The sequence below is a fragment of the Lacerta agilis genome, chromosome 1 (assembly GCF_009819535.1).
Source record: "Lacerta agilis isolate rLacAgi1 chromosome 1, rLacAgi1.pri, whole genome shotgun sequence".
Taxonomy (NCBI): Eukaryota; Metazoa; Chordata; class Lepidosauria; order Squamata; family Lacertidae; genus Lacerta; species Lacerta agilis.
This window is the reverse complement of record NC_046312.1, coordinates 26,973,197-26,997,904: the sequence shown is the minus strand read 5'-3', so window position 1 is coordinate 26,997,904 and position 24,708 is coordinate 26,973,197. Positions and strand designations below refer to the sequence as shown.

Here is a 24,708-nt window from a genome sequence, read left to right as displayed (position 1 = left end):
AGCAAATTAATGGACTTTGTGGCAACTTAGGGTGGTCTCAGGGTTAGCCATCAGTAATGGCAAAACCGCTTGAACTTCTGCTTTGAGGGGGGTTCACCTCTCAGAGGCACACAATGGCATGTGGCTAGAAGATCTGTGCTCCAGAGTGCTAGACTGGTTGCAGTGATAGGAGCGGCCAGTAGTGAGCTTTTGACAGCTCACCCACGCTTGTGGCAGAAATGTCATTGGGTAGGATCTAAACATAAGGCGGACCCTCAAGTAAACCAGTTCTCAGTCCAAGCTGAGGTGGGCCGGGCCTGACGCCACTCATGTCAGGTTATCAGCGGGATTCCAGGAGCATAATATAGACCATCATCCTTATATGCTGGTCAGCTCCCATGGGATTCTCCAGCAGGAGTGCTGGGATGATGTAATGGGCTTCAGATTGAATATTGTAGGGGACTAGGGGATTCTGACCCAATGCCGTGCCAACCCTGCTTTCCACACTATAGTCAATAAAAGTTTTGGCCTGTTTTTCACCCACAGCTGTGCCCTGAGTGTTATTTATCCCCTACATGGCATGTTGTGAAGCATCCCCAATGCACTTGCCAGGTTGTTGCAATTATGTAAGGAGTCCTGTATGCTGAAACTAATTACAAATCTTGTATGTCCTTTCATAATAGAGACAACTAAACTCTGCTTGCATTCATCCCAATCGATTCCACTGACTTCAAATATTTTGCTTTCTTTGTTTTCTTGCTTGTGTGGCTTGAATTCCCACACCTTTAGTCCCAAGGGGCCTTCTTACAAAATACATTTGCTAAATATATATTTTTTTCAAATGAAAAATGAAGAAGAAAAGTTGAATTTCTTTGCCCTTAAAATGCCCAAGCCAGATCTGCTGCCTTTTTCACCGATGTCAGGATAGATTTTCATTCATGGCAGGATGTTGTTTACACTTATCCTAACTTGCCCAATGAACCACTGAAGTAGATCCAGGACTAATGCATTTACTACATGAATGACACAATTAATTCCAAATATATTTCTGTAAATGGGAGTCTTCCACTTTGAGCATTCTAATCTAGGCACCGTGCCAGGAAACCATCTATCTAGAGCCACTTCTTGGTGTTTGTTTGCCAGTAAAGCTATGCTCAGTCTGCTATCCTTGATTACTTCTTGGACAGAGATGACATCTTACTCGAAGCCACCTTTAAAACACAATTTACTGCAAAGTCCTGATTCAGCTTTCCGTTAGAACCAGCACCTTCTGCTAGCTTACTTGTACCTTAGGCTTTTCAACTTCTGTTGATGCTGCTTGAGCATTATGTGCCTCATTTATATCTGTGGTCTAGGGTGTTTTATGCACCCCTTGAACCACAAGTGATTCTACAAGGACTTCCATTTGCAAGAAATTTGCATTTATTGAGAATGGAGAGTCAGAAAGAATTGCAAGGCTGGTTTCCTTCAGGAGCATTGTCTACCCGAGGATCTATGCTTGGTCTTTTATTACACAGAAAGGAAAGCACCTAAAAACTCCCAATTAACAAAGGAAAGGGAGGGAGGAGTTTGGACTGATGATTGTGCAGTTGATAATATCTGTAGCCAGGCTGTTCAGTATAAGTGTAATGTTGGGATTGCTGGGGCTCATTTATGCTTGACCTCGTCTGGAGATGTGTTTGCAGAACTCAACCTGGTGTGTATGATCACTGGGGAAAATAGAAGAGTTGTTTACTTTCCACGAGGAATAGGTTCCTTCTCCCTTCCCCTCAAAGCAGAAACATTGTCATTTCAGTTTCCTACTGACCTATCCACATCCACTGGTTTTATGAACCTTTAGCACTGCAGTCAAGATTTCTAATGTAAAGTAAGAGGGAACATTTAGTCTTCCTCTGAAACTATGTGTGGGCTGAGATCGGTAAGGAATATCTTAGAGAGAAGGGAATAACAATCCCCATTCAGCTTTAAGAGGGCAAGGCATGCAAATGTAATTTGTACCACCTTTTAACAAATTAGCTTTTGCACCATCATCACACCAAGATGATTTCAGTGACTTTTCCAACCAGACAGGCTTTTACTGTGCAACAGATGTGGCCTTAAAATTTGCTTCTACTTGCCACTGTCCCCAGGTAAAGGACCTGAGACCCTTTATGCTGGGCAGAAACTCAATGACAATGAATGGCACACAGTCCGTGTGGTACGTCGGGGAAAGAGTCTCAAGCTGACAGTGGATGATGATGTTGCCGAAGGTGAGTTGGTGATTCATCATGGGTTTCTCATTTTGATTCAGAAGACCTAAGTTACATAACAGTTCTGTCACTTCTCACCTTTGGCCATGCCTTTCCTTTAATACTACCCAATTTTCCCAATAATTAGGACAAAGCTTGGACCCAGTAATATTGTTCCCAGGTGGAATAGTCAATGCCAGTGTCCCTAACACTATGCTCACAGTGTAATGTGAAGCATAGAAATCCCAAATTATACAAGTAGCTTCCATGAAAAGAGGCGCATGGAACATCTGAATCTCGTACACTTTATTAGCTTGGTGACGGAGATGCTCACTTCTCCACCATGGTGAACAAGGTAATCAGCCTCGGTAAACATCTGAACCAAGGGCAAAGTCTCAGACCAATCCCATTTAACAACAGTGGTGGGAACAGGGGAACAGGAGAAGGTACCATGCTTCTGTGCTTGTGTTTGTCATACTTCCTTGACAGGGATGTCAGATGGGTTGCAGTGCAGCCAGTGCTGGTTTCCTACTATGGCACCTCTTAATTCATTTGCAATTCTGACATCCCAGACATGCCCTATTATCTTTTGTAACTGTTCTCAAGTCAGGGAGGAGGCTCAGCATTCTGTAACTATTGGATTGTGCCCCATAGGATGTTTTCCTGTCACCTAGAAAAGATTTGAAACATAAAGCGGCCAAAATCCAAGTTTGTAAGTGTGCGTTTTATTAGCCCAGTGGCAGGCTTAAAATTTGTGAAGAAGAGAGTTTAAATAGAGTGAAATGGAGCAGGAGAGAGAAATATGGAGTGTAAATAGCCACCCTATCATTTCAAAGTATTGAATTTTTGCGGGAATATCTAGTAGAAACGTAAATTACTGGCTTTACGTAAGACGATCTTGTGCACATGTTTAGGACTGCAGTCTTCTACCTCTATGTTGGAAAAGTATCAGTGCTAAGTAGGGTGCAGTTCTGAGGCACAGCCGCTTGATGGCACACACTGCCTTGCACAGCCATGCTTGCTTGGGGGGGAAATGTGTGCATGGAATTTAGAGTCCGTAATTGTTAGCTTTATGAACGCAAATGTGAAATCCTAAACCACTTTAAATTAATCTTACATATTGAAATATATAAGTAATATTCATGCATGTGAGGATATAAATAAACATCTACATTACATAACCATGGAGGGCATCTGCATATTGATAAATAAACAGATATGCATGTGTAACAAAGCAGTGTCGAAATGGTTTCCTAAAATTTGTTGTGACTTGCTCTGGGTGAATGGTAAGTAAGAAATCCAAATAAATAAATAAATAAATAAATAAATAAATAAATAAATAAAGTTCCCCTTGCAGAACAGTGTGGAGAATGTTTTCCTAGGGGAGTGGGAAAAAAAGAAATATTATCGGGGGGAGAGAATTATCCTGTGAAATTTTGGCTCTGCTCTAGCATCTAACAATGAAACCGTATAGTTTTGTGAGTGTGCGTGTGTTTGTGTTTGTGTGTGAATACTGTTGAAGTAATTTAATTAGAGCTTTTCTAGAAGCAAATAATTAAAGACCAGCATAGAGACATGCTATGCCCAAACTGAGAGGTAATTTGCCATCTGAAGTTAATGAGGCTGCTTTATCCATTTGCTTTCTTCTGCCTTACCCCCTGCCACATCACTGAGCAGGACCAAATGATAACCAAAATAACATCAGACAGTAGGGTAAAGCTATTTCTGCTTGCGAAAAGCAGCAGGATGACTCTCGAGTGCATTATCATTCTTATGACTTTGTCGTCACATTTCTTTCCCCCCTCCCTCTCTTCATCCCCTTGCCCTTGATAATTTAATTGACAATCCTTAGACTGAGAAGCAGGGCAATTTATTTCTAAAGTGTTTTTGAATTGTTTGCATCTGTAAGATCTGATTCTATACAGCAGGCATGTCCAACTTTCAAGACACTGCGATCTACTCCCACTATGGGGAAGAAAAAAAACTGCCAGTGATCTACCCATCAGATTGACCAAAGTTGTAAAGTTGTTGAGCTTTTTTTAGGGAGCCAAAGTTTTTCAGCTTTTTTTGGGGGGGTGGTCAGGGTCCCCCAGTTGACCACGATCTACCGCAGACCCCCCCACAATCGACCAGTAGACAGTGATCGACCTGTTGGACATCCCTGCTATACAGCAATAAGTTACTTTAAGTTAGGCTGAGTTTTGTAGGGTGTAGGCAGTCCCAGGGAACTCTTGATCCCTATCCTTCACTCCAGTGTGGAGCATGGCACATTCCAAAATGTGAGACGGGTCTTTGAAGAAGTCTGTAGCATGGAAAACCATTCATTCATATTCCACCCTTCCAGGGGCTGCACATCCTATTTTGGCTCCTGAAACAAAAACAGGATGCGCCACCCTGGTGCCTCTGCCTCCCAATTTCAAGTGAGATCACACTGAAATTGTGCAAGATTTTACATGACTTTGGGCAGTAGTAGATGTGGCAGGGCAGGCAAAGTATCTGCCAGGGTGCTACCTTAGGGGGTTCTGCCTGAGGCAATTCCCTCACCCCACCTAATGGCTGTGCTGGCCCTGCACCCTTCCTGTAAGGAGAAAAATGGGCTAAATTTTATACTCTCAACAAACCTGTAAGGTGGGCTGAGAAGTAAGCCCTTTTCAGGCATTCAGGTTGGACACATGAAAGGGCCCTTTATGATGATGCACTCCCTGGCCCAAGATGTGATTGGCCTGTGCTTGAAGGGGGCTGCCTCAATTGCACATAACGTCATTCTGGGTTCCTGTCCCTGCAAAAAGCAATTACCTCAGTTTAATGCCAGTTATGCCAGACATCAGTTGGAATGAGGCTTGCTTCACGCTGTCCTGCTTACCCCATCATTTATTCAGATTAATCATTTATTCAGATTAAACACCTGAACAGCACTGTAGTGTCTGGCCCAATGAGCTGTGTGGAGATATGAGCCTGATCCTACTTTCCCAAAAAACCAACTGCTTTCCCACCAACCAGCTGCTCATCCATGCCTTATTTTCCCTTTGCTTACTCACTCCCCAAAGTCTTGTATCCCATATCTCTTAGTAGCTCAATGTTTGCCCAGTCTGTAAAGCAGGTACACTTAGCAGAGCAAAAAACTTTCAGCCTTGAGTCCTTGATCAGATGGTACACTAAGCCAAACCTTGGTTCAGTGATAATAAGAACCAGGAAGGAACTAAGTGATGCTAGACTTTCCTGTGGAACACAGGTATTAGCCTTCCCATGCAATGTCATGGGCTTATATTATTACTATATATTATTGGGAGTTGAGGTATGCTGTTTTTAAAAGCATGATAACATCACACAGCATACAGTGTAGCACTTCAGTTCAAGTAATAAATAGTGGATTGTGAAGGCAAAACATACACAGGTTTTTCTGATCCAAATTTCAAAAATTGACTGAGCTGTCATTAAGAACATGTCATTTCTAAAGGATTAAAGAAGGAGTATAGTTGGATATTTGTGGAGGTTAATGTAAATGCAGGAGCACATTATAGATTGGGGCATTCACCAAACGACACATTTTAATTTGTAAACTTGATTTTTTATGCTTATTAAAAATAGCGGCTTTCTGGTTCTGGTAGTTGCAGCAGGTGATAGATATATGGAGTGCTGATGAGATTCCATTGCACTTTTAAGCTTACCCAGGCTTTCATTGAGGTTATCTCTATAACAAGCCCTGGGAGACTTATTTCCAACCCAGTTTGGGCTGTGTGGAATGGGCAACCCAGTACTCAGGTCTTTCATCCAGTTTGCAAAACTTTTTCCCCCACCAAGAGTAAAGGGAAAGAAGATCATTGGCAGCAGTAACACGCACACTACATTATAACTTATTTCCTCCCCTTTAAAAGTATTTATAAAGCATCTGATATTTTCTTTAAAATCTCTTAAGTGGTGTACAGTACAAAACAAATAATATCATTAAAGCAAAAACACCTCATAAAACTAATAAAGCATTAATATAAGACCACATAGAAGCATAAAAAACTGCATTAAACACGAATTCAGGGAGTTGAAACACATAAAGCCAGGTCTGATCTTACGTGTTAGAGAAAGCCTGGTGAACACACACACACACACGATGCCTGAAGCAACTGATGGTGACTGCTTCATGTATGGAAAAGGGAAGGACATTCCATAGTACAGAGGCAAGAGCAGAAAATGGTCATTAGTACTGGAAACCTTAACCAAGAGTAATACCTTGGATGCAGGCCTCGTGTTACCAGTCCTATTAGCCGCAGAACATTTTTTCAGCTTTATTTACTGTTTTCTGATCCTCAGGTACTATGGTTGGTGACCACACCCGCTTGGAATTCCACAATATTGAGACTGGGATAATGACAGAGAAGCGTTATATCTCTGTCATTCCCTCCAGCTTCATTGGCCACCTCCAGAGCCTCATGTTCAATGGCCTTCTCTACATTGACTTGTGCAAGAATGGTGACATTGATTACTGTGAACTGAAAGCCCGCTTTGGGCTGCGCAACATCATTGCCGACCCTGTCACCTTCAAGACCAAGAGCAGCTACTTGAGCTTGGCAACTTTGCAGGCCTACACCTCCATGCACCTCTTCTTCCAGTTCAAGACAACCTCTGCTGATGGCTTCATCCTTTTCAACAGTGGTGATGGAAATGATTTCATTGCAGTTGAGCTGGTCAAGGGGTAAGTAAGATATTACGTTGTCTCTGGGAGTAGGTTGGTCAATTCATGTAGGCAATTGTGCCATCACTAGTCTGACTATAAATTCATATTCTTCTTTCTCCTGAGAAGGTAAGTTGGATAAAATATGACCTGTCCTGACCAAGCTTCTTATTCTGCTCTTTGACCATGGACAACTAATTAGACCATCTGGAATTTTGGTTAGAAAATTAGAGCAGACTGTTGCAGATGTTTTGAATCTTTTTTGTGTCTTAGCCATTAATTCATTTTCATTTTGGGCTTTCTTCTGAGCAGGCACTTGTGTCATTTGCAGGTATATACACTACGTGTTTGACCTTGGGAATGGACCTAATGTCATCAAAGGCAATAGTGACCGGCCTTTGAATGACAACCAGTGGCACAATGTAGTCATCTCCCGAGACAACAGCAACACCCACAGCCTAAAAGTGGACACCAGGGTTGTAACTCAGGTCATCAATGGTGCCAAAAACCTTGACCTTAAGGGTAAGTAACTGGATCTTACCAGATCAGGTAGAATATATTCTTTGTATTCATGATGCACCACTTTGCACCAGGTTTAATCCTTGGCAATTCCAATCAAAAACAAATTAAGTGGTAGGTCTTGGAGAGACCATCCACATTTAAAAGCCAGGTGCTATTTGGAATGGACAGTACTTTGCATATGCATTTCTTATCAATGTATTTTGATAAGGTTTTTTTTTTTTTTTAGATGAGAACCGCATCCAAACCTTGCACACTGTGAAACTTGGAGGGCAGCTAAATTCTTATCTGAAATTCCTCAAGAAGACACACACACACACAATTTCATACCACACAGTGCTCTACACATGCAGTACTAGCAGGGATGCAATTTTCTGAAAAGAATCGTTTTTTAGTTTATCCACATGGATTTCTTCTTCTCCTTCAAATTTTCATCTCATTTCTTGATCTAAATGAGAAGCAAGGTTTTTTGTGTTCCGCTAAAGATACAAACAGTTACCATATATTATACACATTATTATATGCATAATATTACATGTGCATTATACAGATAAACACTCCAGGTTACCTAAAGTAACCAGCACATAAATATCCTTTATTGTAACTTGAATTCTTTGATACAAGAGACAGTTCAGTATGTACAAAACACAAACAGGCTGGAACTACCACATTCTGTGTATAAATCCATTTAAAATGGATTCTCCCATTCCTAAATACTAACGGGTGAAACAGAATGGTGGGCAAACCCCCTTTACTCTGGCAGCTAGTTGTAAGGCAGATTTTATATGGGAGAGCAGTGAATTGTGTGATCTCTCATCTGCAGTCTGAAATGCTCTAATTCAAGAACAGTTTTTACATGTGATGAGTTGTTTTCAAAATCCAAGCCTCAGTCTTTTAAAATGAACGAATATAAGAACCTTAGAACTTTTCCACTGGGCTAGACTTTCATGAGTCAGTCTGTCTGTCATGAGTTTTTCCCCCTCACCAATGTGTGTCCTGTCCTCCAGTGGGTCTTTCAAGCCATATACCGGTAGATATGGCTAAAACTGTTACAGTTGTATTTAGTGTACATAAATTTGGGTATATGTTGAAAGTTGTCTTGATTCATATTTTGCATTTTCCTTCCTAGACGCTGAGTAAAATAGCTCCCTACTTCTATAACAGACAATCATTTGTACTACTACTACTAATAATAATAATTTATTTATACCCCGCCCATCTGGCTGGGTTTCCCCAGCCACTCTGGGCGGCTCCCAACTGAATATTAAAACACAATACCACATTAAACAGTAAAAACTTCCCTGAACAAGGCTGCCTTCTGATGTCTTTTAAAAGTACAATAGTTGCTTATTGCCTTGACATCTGATGGGAGGGCGTTCCACAGGGCAGGCACCACTACCAAGAAGAAAATCAAATCAGCAGGCTGTTCTTCTGTGGGCAGCTTTTCCCTCTATCTTTTCGCTGGTGCGTGTTTTGCTGTTTGTTTAGTAAACTTAAGAAGAAGAAACACTTTCTAGGGCCAAAGGTGCTGAAGTTGACATGCCCAGAGTGCTCATTTCAATGTCATGAAAGGTACTTGGGGAGCCTGCACAAGGCTGCCTCTCCTGGGCTCACACACAAAGTTGCTTTTGCGGGGAAACCACAAATCTCAACGAGTGGATCCAAGAGGGCTTGTTAATGGAAGAGCTGATACATCCTTGGGAGCAATCTGGTGCAACACGGTGGTGTATTGGTCAAAGAGTCACGGTTCCACAAAGCAACAGGCACTGCCGTGTGAAAAGAACATTCAGTAATGGGACATTGTTATAGCATTATAATCAGGAAAACAAACACAATATTCCCCACGTCTGAATGCATCCTAATTGCTGGGCACAATGTGGGTTATATCCTGTGCTGCTGTTCTACTCGCAAAACAGGCTTCCCCTTCCCCTCCCCCACAGTCACCTGTTCATGTGGGGAGAGGAGTGTGAGAGGAAGTCCCATTGAATGAGCAGAATGCATTGGATGCAACCCCATAACTCCACTGTTTGCCTTAACCTTTTCCTTTGTCCTGTTGCTTGGTTCCCTCCAGGTGATCTTTACATTGCTGGCCTGGTTCAAGGAATGTACGGCAACCTCCCCAAGTTGGTAGCATCTCGCGATGGGTTTCAAGGCTGCCTGGCATCGGTGGACTTGAACGGGCGCCTGCCAGATCTTATTAACGATGCTCTTCACCGCAGCGGCCAGATTGAGCGTGGATGTGAAGGTACAGCCTACCTAAAATGCCAATCCTTCTCACACAGCCCTCCCTACCTCCATGCTGCTCTTTGCATCGCCACCACATATTTCCTCCATAGATGCTCATTGTGACATTCCTCCTCCATCGCCATCCGCATTCAGCCTCCACGATTGTAACCAGCCTGGATGTGCAAAAGAAATGAGAGGTGACTGTCAAACACTCCATGTTGTAATGTAGCTTTCCTTTTTTTGGATACGTTATGTCTCTCTCCAGAACAGAAGACACACAAACATTTAGAAGGTGCCCAACACAAAAGCAATCCACATAGAAATTGAGATCACACAACACACATAAACATCAAGTGGTGTGTTTTCTTTCCCATCATGAAGTAGCAGCCGGTGTGCTGGGGTGGAGCTGTCCTCCTGACACGGCATTGCTGCAGCTCACCTGGGTGGTACTGGCTCAAGGCAGTGCTGAAGTCAGTACTGTAGAGGCACGCCAGCAGAACCAATCCAACCCATGCTCCCACCACTGTGTTTGCAGAACCCCCACCTTCCCACTGTCCTGCTCCACTGTTGCACAGGCAAGCTGCAGTGAAGTTGGTGTCTGAAGGGTGGCTCCACCCTCCCATGCTGGGCCCTACTGGCCCCATGCCAGCTCTGATTAACTGCTAGAGTCTAGTCGTATGCCACAGTCCAGATCTGCACCTGAACATCAAGCTTTGGATAACCTCCTTAGCAAAGACATCGTCACTCTTTGAGACCAAGTTCTCTTTTACACCACATCCCTGGGACCAATTCAAGCATTGTGTCTATTACAGGGAGACAGCTGGAAATGCTTCTGCACTGTGATTTGGTCAAAGAGAGCAATGACAGGGAGTAAAAAAAAAAGAGGTCTTGAACATTACTTCCCTGCATTGGACTCCACAAGTTGCCGTACAGCACACAATTGCATTTCATATTCTATAGAGTGCCAAATTATACTTTTTCTATGTCTCACCATTATTTTATTGGTCTGTTCCTGTATGTTTTGGGTAATCTCCCACTGGCCTTTCTGAGAGTCTGTGGATCCCATGGCCGGTTGACTGTGTTCCCCACCAGCAGTCTCAAATTTTATATGATTTTGGAATAAATGACATACTGCTTTGTGACAGTGTCTTTTTGTGCAGTGTTTTGATGTAGAATGGTATAGAAAGAGAAACCTGGGTGATAAGGTTTTTGTGAAAACACTTGTCCTTGAACAGACAAAGGCTTGTGAAGAAGGCAGGTAGGAGATAATCTCTCAGTATCAAACAAAAGAAACAGAACATTGCTGCCATTGCTGAGTCCTCAGAAAAAAGAAAATACTCTTTGGGTTACATCCTGTGGTTTGTCAGTCCACTTACACGATGGACTTTTGCTTGCATAACTTGAGTTTCCCTCTCTTCTCTTCTCTTCTCCCCCCCCCCGCAGTTTCTAGAGTATTGGGAGACCCCTAAGGGCACATGGGGACTCAGGGATGTGCTGGTGGGAGGAGAAAGAAAGGGAAATATAATCATGGCCATTCATGTGATGTTGGACATTGCTTTTATGTTTAGAAGAGGCCCCCTTTTGCACTTGGGTTTTTAAAACAATCCTTTTAGTGGCTCACAACATTTCCTTTTGAGAGATGGGTCCCTGTAAGAGTCTTAGAATAGTTTCTGGCTGCTCATAATGAGCTTTTAATATTCTTAAATATATATAATTTTATGGAAGACTGATTACTTAACTTTCTGGCACCGGGAGGATTTCAGATATCCTCCTGGTTGCCCAATTTCCTTTTTAATTGATGTTAACCATATTTAAAAGGACAAGCACAGCTCAAAGCGGCAGAGTTCATAGCTCAGAGGTGGAATGCTTGTTTTTACATATATGAGGTCTCAGGTTCAGTCAGTGACAACTTCAATTCAAAAGTTTCAAGCAGCAACTTTGGGAAAGACCTTTGCCTTAGACCCCCACGAGTCAGTGCGGATCAGCCAACCCAATCGGATGTTTTGGACTACATCTTCTATCAGTCTCAGCCAGCATGGCCAATGATCAGGGGCAGTGGGACTTACAGCCCAAAATACCAGGAGTGCACCAGGTTGGGGAAGACCGATGTGAATATAGTGTAGTAGATGGACCATTGATCTGGTTCCGCATAAGATTGCTCCTTGTGTCTTTTAAGCTGTGCTCAGTAATATTACACTGAATCTTAAAGAATAAAGAGAACAGCTAGTGAAGGTGACAGCATAGATGAGGAAAAATCACCACCTAATGCATAAATTGTCACATCCAGTACTATGGGGGGGAAAGGGCATTTTAGAGGAATGTTGTGCATAGCCCAGCCTGGGTTTAAATCTTTAGCTGAAAATTTGAGGCATGAATTAAGAAAGAACTGAGTTTGTGGATGGTCCTTTGGATTTGAATTCATTGTACAATGCCTTTTTTCAGCAGTTGACACAGAAGCTTTGGGCAGCTACTTCCTTATCCTGTTAAATGTTTGATCAGTGCTTTGCAGGCAGCTCAGATGCTCCTGCAAAGGTATTTTAGCAAAGCCAAGGGCTTTGTTGCATCCAGCTGTGAGGAATCCAAGCCTTAGCTGGTGTTTATCACACAGCCCTTAGGTATTCAGCTGTGGGATGACATAATCATCACGAGTGGCATTTAAGGCAGAAAGGCTGTTTCAAATCATAACATTCTTGGCATTAGTTATATAAAAACCTGAGCACTCTCAGCCACATAAGAAAATGACTTAGTCACAACAGACACACCATATTAACAGAAGCGGTTATAGCAAAGAAGATTGCTTGACCAGCAGTTTATTGTAGGAATATAGGAATCCAGCCCAGTAGTGTCCAAGCCAAGTGGTATGAGATTCCAGGGATTCCAAATGCACTCACCCAAGGTCCATGTTTCCTTTTGTGAATGATGCACAGCAGAGACTGTGGTGTCTTTATGATATATATATACAACCCAAACCTACAAGGGAGGGGATCAAATTACCACACTCCAAGAGGGTCCTGTTTCTCCCATGGCTGGGAGCCCACATTGTGCTCCAACACCCCCTCCCCAGCTCGCTGCATTTAGCAGATGGACACTTCCATGCACCCTCAAAATCCTAAACCCTCTCCTCTCCTTTTGTCTCTGTTTACTATCTCAGAGCTCAGGAAGAGGCTTCTCCCACTCTCTGGCTGTCTCAGAGTCTTTGCTTTGTTGATAGCCCATCTCCCTGTCCTTGTTCCCTGCTAATGGCCTACCTTCTCCCAGGAAGCTTCCTGCACACGGGAAAAACTGGTTGAGCCTATACTTTGACACTGCTAAATTCAGTGCTTGGCAGTCCATCGTAATACACCATGCATTGATTACACTCCAACATCCGTTAGACTCAGCACCCATTTGACCCAGAGATTTAGGGGAGTCAACACACCCATAAAAGCAGCATCTACACTGACTAGCAATCATTTTGCAAGCTTTCAGAACAAGGTCTCTTTCCCAGCTCTGCCTGCAAATTTTGGAGATTGAACCTGGGACCAGGCAATGTGGATGCTTTGCCATTGAGTTCCAGGGGCCATAGGGGCTGCTGGAATCACTATTTTATCTGGAAACGAGAGGGGGGAAGCTGGACCAATTTCATTTATGCATGTACATAAGTATTTAAATAACTTAGATCCTGACTTTCTTCATTGAGATGGACCCCAAACATCTCACATAAGTAAAACCAGATAAAAACATCAACTCCTAAAATAAAATACTGCAGATGAAATACAAAATAACTATCACAACATAGAAAACCAGCAGGAAATGACAGCAACCATATCTGTTGCTAACAGGAAAGTCTGAAGAAGCTGGATAAGAACAATAAATAATGCACAAAATAGCAACATAGTTGGAAGCCACAAGTCAGATATTGCTACTTAAAAACAAACAAAAAACATCTAAATGTCTGCTGGGAAAACCAGATCTTCCTTTCAATGCAAAACATACACTGTGAAGAGGCCACATATATGCGTCTGCGGAAGGCACGGAACAAATTTGGTGCTAACAAATTTGGCTTGTTCAAGTTAACTATTTCAGAGTTAAGATGCTTGATAAACTTTCTTTTCTTTTCTTTTTTGCCCAGCTATAAATTTACAAAATGTACAGACACCACCATGCACAATTGTCCCCACATTGACAAATAGCAGAGAAATTAGAAATCAAATTACAGTGGAACATAGGAAGCTTCCTTTTACCGAGTCAGACCACTGGTTCACCTGGCTCAGTATTGCCTGCACTGACTGGCAGTGGCTCTCAAGTGGACATTTCCAGCCCTACCTAGAGATGCTGCAGGTTCAACATGAACCCATCTGCCTACAAAGAAGGTGCTCTGTCACTGAGCTACCAGCTTTCTACCATCCTCAAATGTCTATTTGGAATACTTCAGCAACACAGGAGAAAGCAAGATCTTAAAATTAAAGAAAGAACTAGCCACCCAGTTACTGCCTGCATCTTTTGAGTTCAGGACTTTGTGGCTTTTGAGAACAGCTCTGTAGAGAAATGAGCACCTTGCATGGATTGTGCTGACATTTTGTAGTTGGGGCCCTCGGAAGGAATGGAATCAATCTTCTCGCTGGCAAGAATAATATTACCTTTAAATGGAAGAAGAAAAGCTTAGAAAATGAGACCGACCTTCTCTTCAAAATAAACAAGAAAGCATCCGCCCAGCCCTCCTCTGTTGATCTGACAGGTCAAGTGCAACTTACTGAGTCCATGGACATTGGTTTTAACAGCTGATAATCCCCTAGCAAACGTAGCATTGAATGAAGCCATTTTTAGATGATATCCTGAACAAAAAGTGCAATGAACTAAGACCTTATGTAATGAGTAACTCGTGTGTGTGAGTGTGAATGTGAGTGTGTGTGTCTCTGTGTCTTCTGCTTGTTTATGACTTCATTCTTATGTCATCCGTCATTTGTTGGCATTCCACCATCACTACCATCTCCATTGTGACCACCCTTCAGTCTTTAATGCACAAACTGTACTTTGGCAAATAGAGCCTGCCCAGAGAAATTATTTGTTCTCAGAGCAACAAAGTCATGAGTCACAAAGGGCAGCTATGAGAAACCAAACCCCCATTTTTTACTCAGTCATCAGAACCCAACAAAGAACACTGACTTTCTCCAGAACACCACCATTATTGTGCCCAATACTAAAGATATTGATAACCCTATATTATCTAAGATAATGCCATGGTGTTGTTGCAGTATTCTCTCATCCTCCCCACTCATGCAAGGTGACTTTCTGAAGCAGGAAGCTTTCCATATCCATGGAAGCTCCCTACATATGTTAGATCCATGATTTTCCAGGGGTTTTAAAGTGCACAAAGTCTCTGTGGATACAAAAAGTCCCCCCTTCAGATAATTTATCTTTCACAGGTTGGAAGGTGACTGAAATGGCAATTGCTGGGGAGAGGGGAGAGGCAAAGCTAGTCCACATATCTCTGTTGTCTCTCCTCACATATTTACATTGCCCTAATTGTAATGTCTGTACAAGGCTATGGTATTTTAGTAGATTGGGGCAGCCAGCTTAGTGCCTTGCAGATGTGGTTGGGCTGCACCTCCTTCATCCATGGCCATTGGCCATGTTGGCTGGGGCTGTTGGGAGTTGGAGTCCAGCAACCTCTGGAGGGAACCATGTTGACTAGATCTTGTGAAAATGCACAGAAGGCTTTTTGAGGATGGAGACCCCCCAGTTTTGCAATTTAGATATGTATAAGAGACCTTAATATGTTTAGCACTTGGTCTAGGATTTGGCTCATAAGAGAATGTATTTTTGACTCTATACCACTGATTTGATCATTGGGCTAAATGGAAAAAGAAGAAGTTATGGAGGTGGTGGAGATGATATATTTCTCTTTCATTTTCAAAAGTCCCTTTAAAATATTCATCAGTATACTTAATTGTGTTGGTCAAGAGATGGAGAGAGCGTAGTTTCAAAGGAGAAGTAATTGCCATTTCAAGGTTTCATATATCATCAAAGCAACAAGTTCTTAAGCATTATGAAGATTGCTCTCTATTGGCTGTTAAAGTGTTAAATGTTACAGTGGTGGAAGGCATGGGAGAAGTATTCCTTTGTAGCAAGGTCCTCTCAACAGATCCCAATGAGAAGAAGGATCGTCTTGGAACAGGTGGTCCTTTTAGTTTCCTTGGCCCAAACTATTTAGGGATTTTAAGGTGATTACCAGTATTTTGAATTGTGACTGGTTTCAGTTAGGCTCAATTGCAGAAGGGGGGCGTCCGGTGGGAATGGACCCATCTGATGCCAATAATAGGCAGGCACATTAGCAGCCTTGAAACTGCCAACCTCTTAGTACTAAGGAAATATCTCTACATCATAAACTTTCTTGTTACACCCAGGAAAAGATAGAGCTGACAGGTGAGCAAAGATCTTCCTAGCTGCAGCTGCCATTTTACCATCCAGGAACAGAGTAGAATTCAGAACATATGAAAGTGGACAGGGCAATGTCCACCTGCATATTCAGTGACCACCATCATGTTCACTTCCTCCAGAACACAGTGGATTCCGTAAGCAGGAGCCCATAGATGGAGTCTTCCACAATTGGTGATTGTGCTATCTTACAAGGGAGAAAACGTTGCCATGTACATGGGACTGTCTATCTTGCTTTTAAAATACAAAGAAATGAAAACCCCTGTGAGGAGAGGTGATCTGAGGAAGGAGTCTTTTGTCTTTCCATTCTGGGTGTGCATATCACAGAGGGAAATACCCAGATTGGTTCACTGGCAGCCATGTTGACTTAATTCGATTCCAGTTGACTCTAGGCTTTTCTTGGGGAATAAGGAGGCTCCTCGCGGGAAATGAAACACTGTTGTTTGCTGCTTCATTTATGAATATTGGTGAATCATGTGCCGTTAATGTTCCATCTGATGTTCTGTGCTTCAGAAATGTGTCTACTCTCCCCCCTCCCTAGTCTGTGCTATGTTGTCTGCTGTTTTGGATTGATGTTGTTCAGGTAGTGATGGACTGAGGCCCATATGGCTGCCTCTCTCCTGATATGTCTTGTGTGTTGTCTTTGGTGGCGTCACCCCTCCCAAATCTCTTAAGTGTGCATAAGGGCTGTGCTGGTTATTCCAGTTGTTTTTTGTTTGTTTCTTTTTAGTGATGTTACCCCGGTTTTATCTGCCATTTTACTAACCTCTGGTTTATTGTTTTCGCTTTTTTCCATTCTTTTGCTAACAAAGTTGAGTTGACCAAAGCTGACCTGCAAGGTAGAGAAGGTTTTTGTTTCCATTGCCAGTTTGGACTGAAAGATGCCTTTTTAATGTAACCTTTAGAGCCTTATTATTATTATTATTATTATTATTATTATTATTATTATTATTTGATGCAGTCACATCTCTAAGCCAAATGGGTACAGCAAGCATTCCACAACCTGCTAGGTTGGAGAATGGGGTGGCAAGGATTTGGGGGAGAAATGTCCAGGTATGGTTTGGGGTAGCTTAAGAGGTTTGACTGTATCTCATTCTAAGAGTATCCATAACTGCATAGCTTGATTTCCTGAAATAAGGGGTTAACAAAAAATGGCACTAGATGTCTGGTTACTGAAATAAAAATGTGAATCGGTCCTTTGGAGGACTGAGAAGTTTATACTGCATTCTATTATGACTTAGACATATGCCCAATGATTTCTATGGGACCTTCTTCCAAGCGAATATGTGCATGGTTTCATTCTTACTATGTTATTAAGCAGCCCAGTTCCAAACAGAGATGAGAGGGAATGGGCAGGTTCTATCAGTGGTTCTGCAGACTTTGGAAAGCCAAGAGAAAGGAACGTAAACTGATGCATAACTGACTTACTCTGAGCTCAAATGTAATTATACAGATATAAACCCTATTGCACATAAATGCAAGCACACAGTACTTTACTTCACTTTCCAAATCCAGTTCCATTTCTTTCCCAGCATTTGGTATCTGTGGTTTTGCTTTTGCATACTAAACTTGAAGTGTGAACTGGTAATATTGTAGAGAAGTGGGTGAAATGTGACCTCTTTGTGCTGTTCCATGCATTAGATCAGCTTTCAACAATCTGGTGCCCTCCAGACATTTTGAATTACACCTCCCAGACAGGCTGGGGCTGATGGGAGGTGTAGTACAAAATATTTAGAGGGCAGCAGCATTGGCAGGCACTGTTAAAAGTTTGTGCCCAGCTTCTTAAACAGGAATCTGGTGATGTCATACAGACCAGTTATCAATGCATGTTGGGTAACAAAGACACTGAAGGTTGTGGATGGGGGAAAGTCCAAAGTTGAAGAGTAGAATGGACTTCGGGAGACTGCAGCTGGGCAAGATGGATTTCATTAACTAAAATCAGAGGAAAAGCAAAGTAAAGAAGGTAATTTAATGTTGGTGGCTAATGAATGAAGCCAAATGTTGTTCCTAAGATGTTTAAATGCCAACACCAGAAACCTTCTGTAATTGCTGTGCTGACATGGTAAGCACAATCAAAAACTGGGTTTCTTCTGTTGGAATGGGTTTTGGAAAAACGTAAGGATAAGGGTGGGAAGGACAATTTTTTCATGTTCACCTAAGATTTTCATTAAGACTCTCCTGGGGTGCATAAAACTTGTTTTCTCTAGATAAAGTTATTCTGGATAGTGGAGAACAAAACACACATGAAGACTGGCAAGTGTGAAGATCCTTGTGTATGTACTGTAACCAAAAGGCATAATTTAGTATCCAGTTACTTTATTATTATCCTTATCCAGTTACCATTTTGATTAATAATATTATAAGACTTGATAGAGATGACACAAAAGTCTAGAGAACTAAAAATTTTCCAGGAAGATTCGGGGGGGGGGGTGTACAGCAAAAAGAAAAGAGAAGAAAAGAAAAGGCAATATAAGGAAACCCAAGAGGTGCAATGATGGAAGTGATTAAATCTAATCTGCTAAAATAATTTTTAAACCAAAGATGAAGCAGGATAATAATCAAAAATGCAACAAAATTATTACTATTACTAATAATTATACACTGCTTTGTCGAAGCCGTTGGCAAGGAGTTAAGACAATAAAATCAAGAAAAAAATACAATCCTACTAAATGATGGAGAAAACGAGAGAGAGATTGGGATGCCAAGAAAGCCCCCATGATGTTAAAAATGGCTGTTGAAGAAAAGAATCTCGTTCATTTCCGACATGATGAGTGATGCTGCTAACATGAAAGTATCAGATTCCAAGAAATACATATTTGGTTTCGGGACATGTGCCAGGAAGCCACGTTTGGCCAGATTCCCAGATTTTCCCGTCTTGTGTCCGTGCAATGATTTATCTCTTTGTGATGGACATAGATAATGATCTACACACAGGCTATAAGCTATTTCTGATGTGTAAGTATGTTCTGTGTCTGAAATGGGTATTGCATGAGGTAGTCCTCAGAGTTGCAACTTGACCTACCGGTAATTGGGCAGTTATGGCTGAGCTGTTATATAGGCTTAACATTCAAAAACCCTACACAATACCTGCTGTCAAGACCACTGCCCTTCAGAGCATTTACACATTTCCATTAGGCTGTTTTAGGACCCTCACCTCTTTCCTATAAAAAGAGGAAATGTTTTTTTCCCCTCTTCTTCTTCTTCTGAGTCGTTCTGAGTGCCAGACAGTGTCATGCAGAGGTACCTTAATTTCAGGAAACCAATCTTTGCTGTATAGGTTTGGATATCTGAGTCCACGTGGAAACTTGAAACTCCCTTGAGATCTGAGGGGCTGTTTTCTGTGCTGCTGTGACCTGGACGATGGGGAGGTCTGGTGGAGAAAGACTTGCCCACTATACCTTTCTAACACTCCTCATTTTAATTGCCTTTTCCTTCCTTCCTTCCTTCCTTCCTTCCTTCCGTTTCCACTTCTGATGAGTGTTGTACACATCTCCTTTTTATCACACACTTAACTCCCCTCTTTGCTTTCCTTGCAATTATAAGATCCAGACATATTCCCTTTTATGCGGTTCACTTTGCCATGGGAGGGGCATCAGAGCTTACTCATCCTTTTACAGGCATGGCCTATGCAAAACTGTTATATATTGTTGTGAGGGAAAAGGGAGCAGAAAAAGGCAGGTATGTATGATTTTGTTTAATAGAGGGAGAAATCTGCAGTTGTATCTGGGGAGTTATAACTAGACATTTTGAACCCCTTTAGTCTCATCTACCCTCCTGAGGACAGCCTGATTTTGATATATACTCATAAGCTTGAATAATGACCTGGCTCATTCTATTCTTGCTTATTTGGAAGTCAAACTCACTGTTTTTATTGGGACTTCTAAATAAATATTGTAGGGTTGCATTTGTGTGACCTACCCCAACTGATTTAGCTTTCAAAGGTGAAGCACACCACCAAGTTTGAATGTTGAAAAATACAACTGGGATTTGGAGTTATCTTCCTTTGCAGGGGTGTTCCTTTTAGGTCTTCTTTCTCTTTCTTTCTTTCTTTCCAACCAGCCAGGAGTAACATTTTGGCTGACAGCACAGTTCTGTGTGCTGCCCAGACACTGATTTTGAATTATGGCACTTCTTTTTTGGACCAGTCACATTTATTTATTTCTTTACTTAACAAAATGTATATATCACTTGATTGTAATAAAATCTCTTAAGTGATTTACAAGAAACAATTAAATTATCAATAAAAACTATTAAAACATTTAAAGATAATTAGAAATTTATGTGCCACTTGGGTGCGGCAATTTTGACTTTGCACAGGATGCCATATTACGAAAGATTACCAAAATCTGCCCCTGATCACAGCATTATGTACAGGTGAAGCTAGAAAAATTAGAATTTCATGGAAAAGTCCATTTATTTAAGCAATTGTTTTCATTAGCTACTGGAGTTTAATATATGAGATAGACCCATGACATGCAAAGCAAGATATGTCAAGCCTTTGTTTGTTATAATTGTGATGATTATGGCGTACAACTGATGAAAACCCCAAAGTTGAAATTGTTGATTTGGGGTTCTCATCAGCTGTACGCCATAATCATCACAATTATAACAAACAAAGGCTTGACATATCTCACTTTGCATGTCATGAGTCTATCTCATATATTAGTTTTACCTTTTAAGTTGATTTACTGAAAGAAATGAACCTTTCCACGATATTCTAATTTTTCGAGTTTCACCTGTAGCAAATAAGTTCTGGGTATCTGCTAATTTTACTCATGGTAAACAAAGCCAGTTAAGAGCAAGGGCAGTGTTTCCTGAGCAGAAAAATATTCCCATCCCATTTTATAGAAATGCACCCCCTCCAACAAAGAAAATGGGCTTTAAGTTATATAGTAAGTGTTAATTAAAATCCCCAAACCTTTTAGTTTGCCTCGGCCCTGTCCATCAATGTTTGCATCTTTGCTCAACCAAAGGCATGAACTTAACTGTCCGTATCTGTTGGAAGACACTTGTACTTCCTTCATCCTTATCAACACATTGCATAACAATCAAATCCACTCATGGTGGGTGCGGACTGCCCCGAGTGTCACCACTGAGGGGGGTGACAAAATGCCGGGCAGCACTCACCGCTGGGCCTGCAGCGTGCCTGAGCCACACATCTCTCCTGGGAGACACGTGGTGGTTTGGGCGTACACAGGCTCCACGCTGCCCAAATGGTCCTCCCGCTGCCTCCCCCCCCAGCTGTGGGGCGGCTGAGTGGGAGGAGGTAGACAGACTCTGGAGGCCCTGTGGTGCACCCCCTTCCCTAAGGGCGGCTCGCCCCCTTGCCCCGCCCCTATGGGAGGCTCATCCCGCCCCTAAGCGCTCCACCCTACATGCCCGAGCAGCCTCCTCTGACATTGCATGCTCCATCCCTATTATTTACATTTCCCCAATCTTTAGACAGTGCAGGGACACCATATTTTTATAGGGTTGCATCCATTGTTATGAGAGTGGAAAGTGAGTTTGTGCAATGGATTTTCCCCTTACCCTTCTCTCCTTTCAACACACACTACCTCCCAAAAAGCTTCTCCCTTCAGAGATCAAGGTGGGTATTGACCAAATATTGTGCACTGTGTCATCCATGCCTGCTATGGGGCAGAGGGGAAAGGCCAAAATCAGGTGGAGGAACTCCACCCACTTTTAGATAATTTCCCCTATACACACATTGGAGACCTGGAAGACAGATCACAATGCAGGTCTGCTTCACCCTTTGGAGAGGCTTTTCGGGGGGGTGCTGCTGCTGCTGAGGGAGGAGGTGAAGACAACAATTTGCTGAATGAGCTACCTTCCTCTTGCACAATTTTGAAAACAACCTATACTTGTATAAGAGGTAACATTGAATAAGCAAGGCTTTTCTGGGCCAGGAGAGAGAGTAATAGAAAAAGTTTCGTTTCCTGATTTGTGTTGATAACATACCAATTAATGCACAGAGTCACTTCCTCTATCAAGTGTACATATTTTTGTAGGGATAATTGGTATAGACCAACAACTGTGCAGTAAATGCCAGTTATTCTAGGCAGACGATCTTTCATTGGTTATTATTTTCTACTTCATTTGTGTTGGGGGGGGGGGGAGGAACCTTCTAGAGAGCCAGTTCATTTTCCCTAAAATGTGAAAGAAAATCCCCTGAAACAAAAAGAAAGAGATTTGGATACAGGGGTGGGGGAGAGAGATTGGTTGGATGGATTTAAATGATAGCAACCAAACACTCTTTTCATAAATTAAAACCTATAAACAGTCTCATCTGAAATCTATACCGGTGATTGCACAATTAAGCGTTAAGATTTTAAAGCTTTTTTAAGCGGGCAGGATCTTGTTAAATGGCACCAGAAATGCCATGAATGAAAATGAAGCTCATGACACCTTGTGGAGAGCTTGAGAAAGATGTTACTCATTGCCAATTCTCATTCCCAGTGAACATAAATTATGTATCCTATCTCCATTGCTTCTGCCCTCAGCTGTTACCTGAAGGGTCATGTGCATGAAAACAGACTTCTTTGGCATCTAAAGCCCTGGTGGGCTCCTCTTGCTTTCTCCTCCATAATCCTCATTCCCTGTGACACTCCCCTTGCCATGGCCAAGATTCTAGTGTCACAGGCAGGGGAATTATGACATCAGCGAGGAACAGAAATAGCAGAAGAAGAATTCTCCACAAGACCGGTCTCTAGTCCTCATATGAAACTTCCTTGGGGAATGCCAAAGAGGTGAAGCGAGCACAATGATCCAGAAACTCAACTTCTGTCCATCAAACAGGCTGTAACTAAATAAAGCTGAGCCAGTTTGTATTTCCTGTTGGAAGTTAAAAGGCTTAAGCATTAGAAAGGTAGATCTGACCCATCTTATAGCCCCTGGGATGGGGGCGGGGAATGAAAACCCACTGTTTATTTCCCACTGTTTACTGCTGAATCAGAGCAAACAAGAACTGAGTTTTCTGTGGATTGGCATTTGTTCCAATTCAGTGGTAAACAGTGGGTTTTCCTGAGGAAAGTTGCAGGACCTGTGCCTAGAAGTCACAGAAGAAATCACAGGACAAAGGGAGGTGTGGCTGAGCCCTCATTTAGGTTCACTTATTTCAGGCATTCTCAAACTCGGCCCTCTAGATGTTTTTGGCCTACAACTCCCATGATCCCTAGCTAACAGGACCAGTGGTCAGGGATGATGGGAATTGTAGTCTCAAAACATCTGGAGCGCTGAGTTTGGGGAATCCTGACTTATTTCAATGGGTTTTCTCTGAGAAGAATTTAGTTGAAGTGAACCAGCTGGCAATAGTTGCTACTACTTAATTAAATTATGCATCCAGCTCCTTAAATAAAATAAAGGTCATGTGGATTTAATTTTAAGTTTGCAGAGTTGGTGTATTAAAGTACTATGTTTCCCTAGCATAACAGATACACTTAAACACAGAGACCTTTTTATGGTTAAGAAAGTGATGGAGAGTGAACAAATGATGACCAGGGAAGTTTATAAACACCACAAAAACAAATCAGAAGGAATACTCATTGTTCTACAACTCCCTGCTAAGAAATCGGAACAAAAGCTCAATAGAGACCTAACATACTTTAACCTCTGCATAAGCTTTGCACAAGCAAATTAGGATGAGTGATCCATAAACAGGTTGCTTGGAGAAGCCCATAGATCATATGAGCTTATGCCATCTTTACTCCCCAGCCCACCTCACATAATCCTCCCTTAAATCCCATTGAGTTGTGAAATTATAACTTGCAAGGTACTAGAAGGAAAGCTGATCTAGTAGGATGAATCTAAGGTGGAGTCTCATTTAAATTATCTTTGGACGCTGCTTCCTCTTGGTCATTGGTGTGAGTGTGTATGAACGTGGCAGTTAACTCCCTAGCAGAGAAGCCATGGAGAAAATCCTCATGTCAGTAGAATCCAGCCAGAGAATACCTGCTTTGAATTAAATCCAACAAAGCATGCCCCCATAAAAGAGAAACAGGTGTGTTGTTTGTGAAAAGCGGCAAGAGGGTAAAATCCAAAAGCTGCTTCTCCTATAAGCCTGGAGCCTCCTTTTTTTGCTGCTGTCATAGACCATCTCCTTAGACGAAATCACTCACAGGCACTGTGTTTGTAAGATGGTAGAACTGCCATTGCAGATGGGCAGATGGTAGCACTGCTGTTGCCTGCAGGTGTTCCTGAGGATTGTTACACAGCAGCTCAAATCCTGACAGAAGCTCTGGGTTTGTATCTCCCCCTGCCCCTGGCGTGTTAATATCCTGAACCACTCCCATCCTGCGGATGCCACTCAGGCCAGCCTGCTGCCTGTCTGAACAGAAGGATGCAAGCTAGATAGCCATACACAGAGAGGCTTAAAGTGGAACCAGTCATGTTTCCCAGGGACTTACATGCAAAAGGCTGATGTTTTCAAGCACAGCAGGACAACATGTTTCCCATTTTTGTCGCTTTGCTATGAGGTTGCTTTGAAGTGATGCCCTCGAGGAACACTGGAACACAGGAATCTGTCTTCTATTGTGTCAGAGCCTTCACCCATCCAGTTTAGTATTCACTACAGTGACTAGCAGCTTCAGGAAGGAAATTGTTCACAGCCATACCTGGAGATGCTGGGGCTTGAACCTGGAACCTGGCATGTGTTCCGTCATCGAGCTATGGCTTTTC

General features: G+C 42.2%; 1 protein-coding gene and 1 long non-coding RNA gene across 2 annotated transcripts in view; one reads left to right on the top strand and one right to left on the bottom strand.

The window, feature by feature from the left end:
- The window catches only part of LOC117042274 (neurexin-3-like), a 632,640-nt gene that overhangs the window by 537,220 nt on the left and 70,712 nt on the right, over positions 1-24,708 (top strand). The window contains exons 13-17 of the mRNA XM_033141809.1: positions 2,109-2,228; positions 6,513-6,894; positions 7,205-7,395; positions 9,464-9,637; positions 16,848-16,874. Of these exons, the coding sequence (XP_032997700.1) occupies positions 2,109-2,228; positions 6,513-6,894; positions 7,205-7,395; positions 9,464-9,637; positions 16,848-16,874 (894 nt within the window). The remainder of the gene's footprint in view (positions 1-2,108; positions 2,229-6,512; positions 6,895-7,204; positions 7,396-9,463; positions 9,638-16,847; positions 16,875-24,708) is intronic.
- Positions 16,186-22,624, bottom strand: LOC117042368. The gene is made up of 3 exons (XR_004426071.1): positions 22,543-22,624; positions 16,802-16,867; positions 16,186-16,222 (listed from the first exon to the last, which is right to left on the bottom strand). It is a non-coding gene; the product is annotated as an uncharacterized LOC117042368 (long non-coding RNA).